The 14,937-nt window shown below is 36.3% G+C and overlaps 1 protein-coding gene across 1 annotated transcript in view; it reads left to right on the top strand.

The window, feature by feature from the left end:
• LOC140245303 (plexin-A4-like) overlaps positions 1-14,937 on the top strand; it is a 100,422-nt gene that overhangs the window by 80,766 nt on the left and 4,719 nt on the right. Inside the window, exons 29-35 of the mRNA XM_072324890.1 lie at positions 669-822; positions 1,818-1,927; positions 3,787-3,892; positions 5,742-5,827; positions 7,479-7,568; positions 8,063-8,232; positions 12,822-12,969. Coding sequence (XP_072180991.1) covers positions 669-822; positions 1,818-1,927; positions 3,787-3,892; positions 5,742-5,827; positions 7,479-7,568; positions 8,063-8,232; positions 12,822-12,969 — 864 coding nt within the window. The remainder of the gene's footprint in view (positions 1-668; positions 823-1,817; positions 1,928-3,786; positions 3,893-5,741; positions 5,828-7,478; positions 7,569-8,062; positions 8,233-12,821; positions 12,970-14,937) is intronic.

Raw genomic sequence — 14,937 nt, 5'->3', positions numbered from 1 at the left:
AAAATATTCGAGAAGGCTGCTCAGCAGGAAAGCCAGTATAAGATATAGATGGTCAGCCAGGCTACAGAAATAGTTGTTATATGCATAACTACAGCTTTTCATCATTTTGAACTATTGATATGGAAATAATCAGTATTTAGCTTTAGGGTAACAAAAAGCAGATTGCTGGTGAAAGAAACACAGTAGATTTGTCAAATTTCAGAAGAACTTAATATTTAGCTACATTGTATAGTAGGTAGGGAGGATTGAAATGTGTAGTGTGAATTGCTTGCTTACTTACTACTGCCTCATGTTCTTTTAGGCTGTCATTTTCTGGTATGTACATTGTGTAATAATTTTGTGTAGATATTAGATCTTCCTCTGTGTGTCAGATAAGGAGTATTCCTCTCGTCTAGTGATCACAGTCACCTGACTGAGTTGAAATATCAACATACACCAATATAACACCATGTCATTCAAGGAACAATTTCTTCTCACCTGATTCTATCAATGGTGCTTTATGCCTCATAACACATCTGCAGATTTCATATTCGGGCCTGTGTGATAACCTTCCCTGTAAACTCCTCAAGAACAGTATTTCAATACTTTTTATTGACATTACTGTGTTCATACAACCACAGTTTTCTGACAGGAATAACTGAGCTCAAGTAATCTCTTCTTTCATTCAGAACCTATCTGTGGTGGGCAGCAGTGGGAAGCACGAGTACTATGTCAAGGTCCTGGATGTTGACAGTATCACCCAAGCCAAGCAAAAGATCCTTGATGCGGCGTACCGGAGGCGGCACGTTGTCAATCAGAAGAGAGCCCACGAGATGGATTTGAGTATGTGATGTTGTACAAGTACATAGGCAGCTAGTATGTTTCTCCTACTGTACAAGTTGCTTTTTTTGGCATGAGTAATTTTTCGTGCTGGGCTTGGTAATATGGATTTCGTGTGGTTTTAATTCCATAGAATCGGGACATTACTTTCTGGAAGGTAGGGCATGTAAAAATATTCACATGCCTTTACTTGGCACTGCCTTGTGCAAAAATTGTACAAAAAATGTGCGAAAAATTCCACTTTAGAATCATGAACATTTTTCTTTATTTGCTTGAAGTAAAGCTTGACGTTAAACATATTAACAGCAACCTGCTACCTCTTGAAGTGTATATAAAATCAATCATGACCAATTTCATTATGCCCAAGCATGAGTGACTATGTATGTTAAACTCAATGAGAGTGTAACAAACAGCTACAGTGTGTGTCTTTAACTCTTTATGTGCCACGTTCGCACGTCCGGCTCAGTCGACGGCGTGCCAACTTCGCATATTCTGCTCAACAAACAAAGCCGACAAAACCGATCGATAAATCGCTAATCCCGCGGTACAATCAAAGCGTTTCTAGCGCTTTTGTTCCTCTCAAATATGGCTTGCATTCTATTTGGTGATTGACTATCAAGTGGGGATCCCAACTAGATTTGCGTGTACATTCTAAGTTTCTGTCACTATTTTATGTGCAAAAGTCATGCCTTTACAGTAATGTATCAACTGGTAATGTAAAAGAAATATTCAAAATAGAATTGTTATACATTGTATATGGAAGCAAAGTTTGGCATTCCTGTTTAACTTTGCTCACTATAATGTCCAGCTTAATAGAAATTTGTAGAAGTTATACAAATTGGAAAAACAGAATTCTTTCTCAAAGAATGATTATACCTGCGTGTCTCAGAATATTCGTGGCACACAGGGGGTTTTCACCATGGCGCATAAAGAGTTAAAAGCTCTATCAGTCATTTTAGCATACAGGCTGTATATTCTTTTCCCTATTTTGCTTGAAGTGTGGTACCACCCAGGAGGGGAGCAGAGACTTTTGAGGGACCAAGATGATTTCAACACCCCAGCTGACAGTAGCAAGCCTGTCCAGGTCAACACTATAGAGACCATGGGGGTATGTTATCACATACCGTATTATAAACACTTGGAATATATTGTTTGTATGTTCGTATGTTTGTATGTCTCAAGGTTAATTATACATTCACAAAACCCCAGAAAATTACAAAATGTTTTGAAGTCTGTTATGACTGAAATATGACTGAAAGGTCTAAATTTAAGTGTTAAACCTGTTCCATTCTGATTTTTGAAATCCCCATGAAATCCCCATAGACTTGATAAATCCCTATATAGAGGCATGTAGTTTTTAAATGCCTAAACTCCAGGGCACTTTGCTGTGTTTACCAATGTATAATAATGATTTACTCAAAACCGTTTGCATTTGAACACAAGATTTGTCATTATGTGAAAGATGTATGTTGGTCAATTTTGTCAGGCTTTCATAGTCGCAGATCAAGTGCAAACATGAATATTTCATCTGAACAGCCATAGTCAGAAGCCATTTGAATGCCAGATGCACTCTATCTAAAGCTGTTTTGAAAGCATCCAGTGTAAGGAACAATGATATATTTTGAATACCTGCTGCTAAACTCAGGCAAGGCTCTAGTACGTGTAGATGCCCATAGGTTATCACCTGCAGAGACCTTTATAAAATCACATACATGTACTAGTATAAGATCTGATTATATTTTGAAATTGATCTGTTTGGAAAGAAAAAACACTTTATACTCGCCCTTTAACCTGTCAAGAACGAGTCCCAAGTATACTCGGGCAAGTGTCTATGAGAAATGCCTGTTGTAGTATAATCAGCCCGTTCTCAACGGCTTAACCCTAAAAAGACTGGGGGGGGGGCCTAAAAGGCGCCCCCCCCCTCGACATTTCGCGCGATTACTCTGCAACACGCAATGCCGCGGTGCTCTATGACTTTTTTCTTTCAAGTTTTCTGCACATTTTGACACCAAATTTGTGACGCCTGGGGGTACGGTTCTGAAGTTACATGACTTTTTGTATATGCACGTGAGGCAGAAAATGGCTCAAAAATGTGATTTTGTGTACAAAGTCAATGCAAATTGAGTTTTTTAGCATGGTTCATATAAATATGCTTATTTTTACTCTCAATGGCTAAAATTGATTTGTTTTAGGAGTATTATGCTTCAAAAAGTGTCTGCCACAAACGAAAACAAAAGGTCGAAAAAACAAGGAAATACATAAGAAATTCATAAAACAATAAAATAAATAAGAAACTAATTTTAATACCGATTTTTTTTTTCATACATTTGCATTTGCTAAGAATGCCATAAAGAATAATTAGACCAAAAATGAGCACTTTTGGAGCTTTATTTACTGATTTAGATCAAACTCGCATAAATTAGAATAATTACTCAAAATAAAATAAAAGAAGACTATTGTGGAAAATTTAGATACAATGTATACGATCTTGTAGATTACATCGCACACTACCATTGTGCAAATTTCCGCGGCGATCGCGCGATCCACGGCCGAGATCTTAAGGGGGGGCCCTTTAGGCCCCCCCCCCCCCCCAGTCTTTCGAGCTACCAAAATAGCCCAGTCTTTTTAGGGTTAATGTATCTGAATTACATCACACTGTACAGTACTCAACACATGTACATGTACCATCCTCCAGTATTATTTTTTGACAGTGCTCTTCAAAAGTCATGAAATATGCAAATTATCAGCACTTCAATTTTAATGGACAGAGCGTGAAATTGGGAAGAATAGAACTATACAATTGCTAAAATTATTCAGCGTAGAAGGTATTATAATCATGAATTTCAATCAAGTGGTAACTTTAATACACATTGATCCCTTGGCAACATAATCGGATTATGTGAATGAAGTCTAGTTATGTTGACTGAAAGAATACAATGGAGTGTATGTTGTTCCAATCTATGGTAGGTAACTGATAACAACCGTGTGGCATTGATTGAAAAAGTTGCTTCCATTGAAAACCGGAGTGGAAACTACCAGCCAGTGTCAGTGGATACCCTCATGTTTCATATCTGTGAGTTTTAGCCTTACCTTTTAGCTAATTGAGTAGTTAATACATGTACATGTATCATATTTGTGCTCATAAGTGTACTGTATATGCCATATCTTTTTCAGATATTTTCACAAATTTTGCAAGTTAGTTGTTATTCATGAAATTGACAACCTGCGAATAAACAATGTAGCTCTGATCCTGACACAGTTGTAAATGCTTGTGGAAATTCTGGTTCACAGCACACAGTACATACCGGTATACAAGATAATTGATTATACAGTTTTGTATATCCAAATCCTGCTTTTTCCTTCATTAGTGTAAGTACTTTCTTCACTCGAATGATCTTGGAATTATTATAGGAATATATATCCAAGTTTCAGCAATTCTCGAAGTCGGGATGCTTTTTCATAATTTCACAGCATTTTAGTTTTCAATGCAGGATCATTAATTTTGCTGCCTGAAAATGTGTGAATGATGCCAATTTCACCATCCGTTTCTGTCCTCAATGATGACAAATTCAACCACTTGCAAAATTGATGGGAAATCCCTGTTCACAAAAAATTAGACTGCTTGCTAAATATCTTACTGTTTATAGTTGTACAATTTAAAGACTCTCAAGATCTCGAGATCAATGTCATTGATAAATGTTTAATATCTTGAACAAATGACCACTCAATTCAGTCAATTCAGTGTTTTAAATTGTGTGCACACATTTAGAAATATATACTAGATATTTATTGTAATTCCTTGCTTGAGTAGAAATAAAGTTACATACAAAATTACACAGATAGCAAGTGACCAGTAGAAGTTTGCCATTGGGCTACTTCATTGCAGTTGTTGTTTGATATCGAAAGTGTGAATGCTTGAATTATTTGTGATCATTGAAGATTGTACAAGTCACTATGCTGCATGCTAGAAGGCTTTTGTCACAATTCCATGTAGCTGGAAAGGTGTGATTTAGGCCTTCATGCATGATTGATTGTAAAGCAAACGGAATATGACTAAAACACATGATAGATTAGAAATTTTATAGAGATGAGTATTTATTTTAATGTACAGTGCACTCCCGTTATAACGAAATGCTCGGGACCGGCAGTTTTCTTTCGTTATAACGAAATTTCGTTATAACCGAACAACGAAAACAAGAAAACCACGTATATATATCATATTATGTTTGCTGAATACTCATCATACACTGGAAAGCTATGTGAAATGTGATGGGATAACTGTATCACAATAATGCAAGTTCCTCTCAGAAACTGTGCGTGACACAAAGAGCGAACACACAGTGGTGTGAAGCGTTCACCCATGCAGAGAAGCTATGTATAAATGCTTGTTCTGCTACGAATTTTCGAAAGCAATTCGCATTTCGTTATAACGGAGCACATTTCTTTTGTTTTTCTTTGTCTATGGCGCTCGGAAAAGACTTCGTTATAACGGAAATTTCGCTATAACCGTGTTCGTTATAAGCGAATCTTTTACCATAGACTTTTATGGTGATTATTTTAGGACCAGAAGATTTACTTCGTTATAACGAAATTTCGTTATAACCGTGTTCGTTATAACGGGAGTGCACTGTACTGTGTTTGAATACCTAGTATTCAGCAAAATTTACTGCACCTGAATTTCAAGGCTGATTTCCTAAAAATCATGTAAAATGATTTCATGGTGATCGAGACTTCTCTGTTTTTTCTGCAGTTTGATGTATGCGGTATCATTGCAAAGCGTAGAATTTGTCATAATGTGAGAGATATCAAACTTAGAAATTTGAAGATAGGTGTCGACTTTGTTAGACTTTAAAGCAAGCTTGATTTGCCAAGGAAGGAAGGAGGTGGTGAGGATATGAACTTTTTGTTTCTTCTATTCTTAGATGATGGCCAGGGACAAAATGATGCGCGGATTAGGGACTACACCAAGATTCAGACACGTGAAGGAGGCTATCGCTTGTGGCATCTAGTAAGTGATTCTGTATAACCAATAATGTCAACTGCAATAATTATTTATTTAAATAAAGAAAATGATAAGATGACAAGGATAAGGAAAAAGAAATGTTTTAAAATGTAATTAATGCATTAAAAAGCGGCAATGATAACACTTTAACTCATCAACATCATTTTAGTATCTTGCTTTACATTACAATAGGTGGTAGCTTGTTTTCAGATTAATAAGAATCTATGTATATAGACAGAGCTGGACTTTAAGTGGTGGCCCAGCAGGAGTCACTAAGGATTGATGTTGGGCCACCAAATATCCTAGGAGGTAACTGTAAGTGGCCCACTGGGGCAACTGAGATTCAAATTGCATTTTTATGTTTCATTGTTGGGGCCACTAAGATTTTAAATCAATTTTACAGATTTGAGTGGCCCAAAACAGGCCACTAGACTAAAAAGTAAACATTGAGCCCTGCCATTGGAGACCATTTACAACATACTACATGATCTAACAATGGCGTATAGGAATGTCACATGGGTGTCTGGAAACCTCATCTGGCTCTTACTTCATTTTGTGGAAATTTTTGATGGTGAATATCATTTTATATCTAGATGGATACCTTGTAACACTGTATAGAATACAATGGTCATGTATTTTTGTCCCCGCCGAACGAGTTCGAGCAGGGGACTATGAAACGGGCTCCGTACGTGTGTGTGTCCGTGTGTCCGTGCGTCCGTGTGTCTCTGTGTGCGTCCGTGTGTGATCAAAATCTTCAATTTGCTACTTCTCTGTCATTCATGAGCCAATTTTGATTCTGTTTGCTTTATATGATAGCACTACATGGGAGCTTTGAAACATCTACACAGAATTTCAGTTGTGACCTTTGACCTTGACCTTTGACCTATATTGTACATTTTGCTACAAAATGCTACTCCTTCGCCATTTCTTACCCGATTTCGATTCCATTTGCTTTATGTGATGGCACTAGGTGAGGGCTTCAAAACTTCTACACAGAATTTTGACCTTTGACTTCTTTGACCTTTGACCTTGATTTTTGACCTATATTGTACATTGGCTACAAAATGCTACTCCTTTGCCATTTCTAACCCGATTTCGATTCCGTGTACTTTATGTGATGGCACTAGGTGAGGGCTTCAAAACTTCTACACGGAATTTTGACCTTTGACTTCTTTGACCTTTGACCTTGATTTTTGACCTACATTGTACATTGGCTACAAAATGCTACTCCTTCGCCATTTCTAACCCGATTTCGATTCCGTTTGCTTTATGTGATGGCACTAGGTGAGGGCTTCAAAATTTTTACACAGAATTTTGACCTTTGACTTCTTTGACCTTTGACCTTGATTTTTGTCCAATATTGTACATTGGGTACAAAATGCTACTCCTTCGCCATTTCTAACCCGATTTCGATTCCGTTTGCTTTATGTGATGGCACTAGGTGAGGGCTTCAAAACTTCTACACAGAATTTTGACCTTTGACTTCTTTGACCTTTGACCTTGATTTTTGACCTATATTGTACATTTTGCTACAAAATGCTACTTCCGGCGGGGACATATATTACGCACCGTGTAATTTCTACTATTCCTTGTTTGTTTTGTTTTGGTGATTGAGCTGGAATAAAACTTCAGATTTGTTAATTGTCTTTTGTAAAAGGTTCCAGAGGAGCAGATGAACACAGATGCCCCTCAGTCCAGGACCAAGCTGGACAAGGAATTCTCTGCTCCCCATCTCTTGGTTACCAAGGTACATATGATCATGATGGGAAATGTTCCTTGCTCTCATTACTTACTAGTAAACCAACTCAATCACTTTCTATTTTTGTGAATTACATTATCAAGTGAAACTCTTTTTATATCGAAAAGGTAAATACTAATATCAATGTCAGGGGATATTTCTGAGCAATTTAATGTTTTGGATACTTATCAGAAATCTCTTTGATAGCTTTATTTCCCAAACATGAAAGCACAGTTATCTAAGAAAATTTCATGTTATTTTAATGCATAAATCATGCACATTCGGATCTTTTAACTGTTCAGTACTACAGAAAAGTTTGACATACTGCCTTGCTCAAATTTTTGATTGGAATCTGGAAAATAAAATAAATATATAAATGACAATCTTTGTGCGTGTGTGTTTGTTTTTGTTTTGTTTTTTGTTTGGTTTTTGGTCATGCCCTTGTTCACTATCAATGGTTACTAAATTAGAGATTTAATTGGCTGTTACACAATTTGGTACAGAAAACAATTGAGCCCTTCTTGAACAGCTTCCTGTCCACCATCTTGAATAAACCTGAGGAGACGCCGGTCACTATCAAATACCTGTTTGACTTCTTTGACGACATGGCTGCTCAGTATTGTGGTGGGAATGAGAAAGTTGGAGAATGTGCTGAGGCGTGGAAGAGCAACAGGTGAGAATCTCAAAATTCCCCTTTTCCATCAGACAGATCTTGCAATTAACCTGTTCCAAACGGGAAACTGGTGGCCTGTGTAAGTCTATGGGGAATTCAGTATGGAACGGGTTAAGATGCCTTTTAAAAATTTTTTTTCTTTCTATAAAACAACAACAACAACCTTTGAAAATTATCTGACTGAAGTAAAGCTAAAAGAATTAAATGTTGAATATATGACTGTAAAATTACCATACCTGCATGTACATGTATATGGGTCAGAATTTTGAACGATGTACAATTGAGCCAAAACAAGGTAAAAATTTAAAAAGTAGGAAATTCTCCAAATTATTCATCTTACCTGAAAGAGTATAACTCAAGCTTTATATGAACCCAATTATACTAGGATTTTCCAAGACTAGGAACAAGTTTTTATTCACTGCTGAAGTTTACCATGTTCAGAGCAGCGAACGTCCGTGAGGAATAGTACTGCACATACACTTGAATACCATTTAACATAGTTTGCAAAGATCTGATTCAGCTCAAAATCCTAACGAAATATCTTGAGGGACATGTGTACGTGCATGCAGAATATTAAGCTTGTACCCTTAACCTGTATGTAATGGTAGACAACTGATGATTTAATAAAATTCGTCGTTTCTGTTGAAATATTGCTCTTCCGCTAAACACTTTCTCCACTTTACGCACATTTTCCAGAAACTCAATATGTTGACCTCTTATTTCACTGTCCCATACTTTAATACTCACTCCCAAATAATAACATACCTTTTTAAGATGTTTCTGATCTAGGCAGTCTCTATAACCCAACAAACATAGCATAGTTTTCATCACGGAGGTTTGCATGTAGCTCACGGACGTTCGGAGCAAACAAGATGCAGCTCTCTTGAGTTAGAAACGCATTCTACTCACAACAGACAGCAATTTCATGTCGAGAACAAACTCCTCTGCAAAATCCTGAATAGATATTACCAATTCTCAATTATATTAGCTTGTTTATCTTCTCATACTGAGGAATCAAAGAAAACAATTTTTCCATCTCTCGTAAATAAACGTACAAACGTACGTGTAATCACAGTGACGTAGTCCACCCTTGAGAACGAATATATTTATCAAAATTTCGTTATCATGAAGTAAAGATTCAGGTCCTAAATTTGTTATCTAAAGTCTCAATACAAAATTTGCTTATAACGAACATGGTCACAGCTGAAATTATGACAAAGAATTAACCTAGAAAGACAACAGAAATGTGCTCCGTTGATAGAAATACGAAGTTTAGCTGGGGAGGGCAAACGAATACGTTGGGAAGAAATCCCTCTATGTTTGCTCCTTGTGTTACACACTGTTACCGAGGAACTTTTGTATTATTACATTAGTCAGAAATGATGATAGGTTCGATACTGCGAAGTTTCATCATAACAAGACACAATAAGTCCATATAACTTGGATGGATGTTTGTGACTTCAATATTATACAATATGGTTCGTTATAACAAACATTTTGTAGAGCGTCACTTCGGAGGCTCGTTATTCATACAGTTTTTCAATACGAAAATTGATAGAGTTCGTATAATTATGAAGCTTTTTTATTCAGTAAATGATAGGAATCTCCAAAGGTTAATCGAAAGGTCTATTAATTGGAACATGAAAAATCATGTTCGCTTATCCAAATGTGGAGAAACAAGTTAACAACTAAAATCCTCCAAATTTCAAAACCTACTAATAACCGTTTTCACGTAAACGAATATCAGGCCCTTTCCACTTTTAGAAGAACGGACCTAAAAATAATGATCCTTAATATTTATTTTTCGGACTAACAAACTTTCGGAATAAGAAAATTTTTAATAACAAACCTCCTTAATTAACTACAAACTTTTTTTTTTTTTCATTTTCGGAATAACAAACCTTTGGATATCGGAGTAACGAATCTTAGGAAGAGTGAACGTATCAAAGTGCAACCTTAAACCTATTCTTAATCATTACTTTTTTTAACATGTGTTTTCAAAGTAAGCACAAACAAATTGACGATCTCTCTGTCTCTAAAATGTAAAATGAAAAAAAAAAAATCTGGGAAAGAATTACAAATGAACATTGCTTTTCATTGATGAGTATAAAACAACACCATGTGATGATAAGCGGAGGATTAGTTTGTTTTCATCAGACAATAATTGTATACTGCATCATTTTTGTTCGCTTGTGACGGCATTTCGATGAATAAAAAACATAAACAAACAAACAAAAACTTCTCCAGAGGAATTTGGTACAACGGGATCGCACTGGCAATTCTTTTCTCTGTGTGTTGGAGCTCGATCCCTTCTCTGTTTCTCAGTCATTTTCATTCAACTGCTTCCACGTCCTATTGAAACTTTTCCATGTTTTATTCAACACATGCCCATTACAGACTTCTTCCGTCATTATCCTGCATGTGATTACGTAGCACTTTTCGGATTTGTTTGGGTTTGTTTTGTTTTGTTTCTGTTTTCTGTTTGGTCGCAGCATGTCCAGGCTATTGAGGGAATGAGAGAAAAATCGTCATGAAGAGAAAAATAAGAATTTCCTTTTGTTATTACAAGTAAATTGAGTGATGAACATTATTCACTTTTGGGTATGAGCGGCTCGGTGATTTGGTAATATTTTCAACTAACATTAACTTTATGTGCAGTGATATATTTGTAATTATCAGAAATTTCCTTTCTCGGACAGAACATCTGTGAGCGAAACTTTCAGAACCTGTAACAGTACAAATTGTCTCCAGATCCTCATTAGAAAGAAATTTAAAAGCGTAGAAATTACAGATTATGCAAAATTCCATTTTCCTATAACTTTGTTTTCAGTGTTTAACTGTTTTTGTATAATTAGAGGGAAACAAGCGTAAAATTGTGGGTAAATTTTCAACTGTTTGTTCATCATGATCACATAACGCCTTGAAAATTCTGAAACTACTGCTCTAAACTCATTGTTTACTTTGTAAAACTTTATTTGTGGCTATTGGAGCTAAAAGTTTTAAAGAATACAGGACACTTTCGGGACTAGTTATCCCTATCGGAGGGATTGCATACGTCACGGACGTTCGCTGGAATTGTCACGGACGTTCGTTCTACTGATAGGGTCATGTTCCAGGACGGATAACTAATCGACAGAAAGTACCTAGCCTTCCTAACTCTTTCAAAAATTTGAAAAGGTATTGTCAATGCAAATTATAAGAAATTTGACATCCTTACAACATATGTATTGCTCAGAGGGGGATCAGGAGATGAATTTTCAGAGAAAATATTAATTATTTGCTTGGTTTTCGGTGAATTGCATGGTCCAAAAACTGCGGACAAGCCTCAGTCCGCTCCAAAAATAACATGCAGCTCCTCGGCTAGAGAGCCAAAGGTAAAATGCACCTTCGTCATCAAAGCAAGATGGTGTCCCACTCGAAAACGTTTTAATCATCACGGACGTTCTTTTTTTATCGGAGGTTCGCCTAAAAATATAATTTCGGTTCCTATTTGACAAAGGATGGACAGAAACTCAAAACAAACATATTATCGTGTGGCTAGATCTTAGTTGATTACGACTCAGAACAATATCGCCAATAACGTTTCATGGGATACGATCTTTATTAGAAAATAGCGGAAGCACGTCCGTGACAAAACTGAGTATAATTTTGCATAAAAGAATATAACGTCCCATGTACAGCCAGCAGACGTACAATTTTTGCAGGATATGTTTATTAGGTGGAACACCAAATTTTCGTATACATTACAGTTGGAACAACAAAGTAGAATTTGCAGCAGCGATAGAAATGAAAGCATCATGGACGTTCATCTGTTTGGGACTTTGATATTTCAATTGTTCTCTGTGATTTTATACGTGCTCATAAAGTTCATATAATTTTGTGGTTCATACCCATGATATGTCAGATCCAGAACATGGTCAGATATTAGATGCCACGTACGCTTAAATATGCACGTCATTAGATTGAAAAAACAAAAATTATTGTGAAAATGGCGTTTCTACCGTATTTTTACGCTTTAAGTCCTTGTCAAATGAAAAATATCAGGCAAAAGTCAACCAAACCATATATTTCCTGAAAGGAAATTTACCAATCTTTGAGATGACATGAAAAAATCTGGTTTCTTAGATCATCCTGGCGTGTTCTAAGGGAAAGAATGTCATAAGGTGCGAAAATTGGCAATTGTACATCGTTCAAAATTCTCACCCATATGTATACACATGCATACACACAACATACAAGTATTTTGATCTTCATGAAATCAACCCGTTGAGGACAGACTGATTTTGCTACAACACGCATTTCCCTTTAATAGACACCTGTCCGAGTATACTCCGGACTCGTCCTCAATAGGGTATCACAATCTTCAAGCCACTGGCTTTTTCGTGGTTTCCTTGACATTTGACTATTGTACAAAATATTGGCTGTATTGCTTTTATGAGATTAATGAATTGAATTGAATTGAATGGGTTAATGCAAATTGAAATACCACTCTTTTGTAATGCTGTGCTGACCAATGCATTATAGTGGTTGATTCACTGTCATTATTATATTGTTATCTATTTGTCGAATCATCCCCCCCCTCCCCAAAGCCTTCCTCTACACTACTGGGTGACCACCTTGACCCATCCTTCCTACGTGTTTGACATGCGCCAGTCTCGTTGTGCTGACCAGAGTGTCTCAGTCTTGGCCAACATGCTGGACAATGCCTTCAAGAAGGTCATCCCTGAGAAGAAAGAGGTATGCACTGACCACTTCTCATACAGTTGACCAAGAAGAAAGGAAATCTCTAACGGCAAATTACATAGTGGTTAACCCTAATCAGGCTGGGGGGGGGGGGCGGAATCCGCCCCCCTCGACGTTTCGCGCAATATCTTCGCAACGCGATAAGCTCCCGCCGCGATGTTTCATGACTTTTTTCTTTCAAGTATCGCGCAACTTTTGAGACCCAAATTGTTGCGCCCGCGCGTACCGTTTTGACGCGACGCCCGTTCGAAAAAAATTTGTCAACCCCAAAATTGCTCCAAAACATGATTTTGTGTACAAATCCAGTGCAAATTGTGTTTTTTCAATTAATTCACATAAAAATTCATATCTTCACTTAGAATGGCCGAAATTAATTTATTTTAGCATAATAATGCTTCGAAAAATGTCTGTTACAAATTTTGGCCAAAAAAACAAACAAAAACAAAAGGTCAAAAACAAAGAAATACATAAGAAATTCAAAAAACAATAAAATACATAAGAAATTAATTTCGATACAGATTTTTTTTTATCCTATGTCTCAGAAGAATGATACAAGAAACATTTAGAAAAAGAAATTAGCTTAATTGGAGCATCAATAAGTGATTTAGAGCCCAAAACTGATTATATGCATAAATTACAATAATTAATTAATATAAAATATAAGAAAAATTTTTCGGAGAAAGCAACCATACATTTTGATAGAATATGTCGCGGGCGTCGCGTGTGCCGATTTTCGGCGCAATCGCGCGTTCTACAGGCGAGATCTGAAGGGGGGGGGGGGGGCGGAATCCGCCCCCCCCCCCCCCCCCCCCAGATATAGCATAGCCAAAAAAGCCCAGCCTGATTAGGGTTAAGGCAGATAAATTTCACCTGTCCATGGATGAAGTTGATTTTGTACTTGATATTTTCCTCACTTGTCTTCAAGATGGTAACTTTCGATTTGATTTGTCTGTGGAGTGGATATTGTCACTTAGTGTCTCACTGTGTTTTTCCTTTTGACCATGCAACATGTATAAACTTGAGCAGTGAACTCCAGCATTAAATTACGCCTTACATGTATGTTCATGAAAGAAAGATATTATTCAGAAGGGTGAAGGTTCAGGTGTGAATTTGTTCAATTTGTAATCTGAACATGTATGTTCATATTTATACTTACAATCAATGGAGGCTAATATACACTACTCTATATTTCATTTTATCTTTAATTGTCACTGCAACTATAAGATTTTTCCAAACTTTGGAAATTGCCACTGTGCTAATTACAGTGAACCTTAGTATGTGATGGTTTGCACCATTACAAGGGAGATGGAAAACAATAGATTAATATATTTTATTTCTTTCTCAAGACATGATACTGATATTTACAAATTTCAAAATACAGTTATCATACCATGTCTCAAATGGTGATATCTCAAAAAGTGCAAAGGAGGCTTGTTGGAAACTATCTCATCAGTATGTTTGAAAAAAAAAAGGCAATTATCAAACACATTCACAAGAAATTTTTTTAAATGGAAGATACCAGTTAAGGAGAAAAGAAACAGAAAAAACAAAAAACAGAGGAAGGAAATAGAGCATGCTCATACCCTGTACACATAATTTCTTATACATTTCTTTAATTTCATTATAAAACCTTTTATATTGACTTTAATCATTAAATGCTTTAAATTGAGGATATTTCAAAGAACAGAGCCATTGAAAAATATGGAAGATTGTGTTTTTTTTTAATCCAGCTTAGTAGGGGAGGAATATTTTGAGCATTCATAGTGTTTTAATTTAATCATTAAATGCTTTAAATTGAGGTTATTTCAAAGAACAGAGCCCTTGAAAAATATGGAAGATTGTGTTTTTTTTTTAATCCAGCTTAGTAGGGGAGGAATATTTTGAGCATTCATAGTGTTATACTCTTGAATGGAACAATCAAGTGTGAAGTGATTTTGAAATAGTTAGGGGTGTTTGCATCGT

This window comes from Diadema setosum, chromosome 2, assembly GCF_964275005.1.
Source record: "Diadema setosum chromosome 2, eeDiaSeto1, whole genome shotgun sequence".
Taxonomy (NCBI): Eukaryota; Metazoa; Echinodermata; class Echinoidea; order Diadematoida; family Diadematidae; genus Diadema; species Diadema setosum.
Note: the sequence above shows the minus strand (reverse complement) of the source record. Positions and strands in the feature narration are given on the sequence as shown.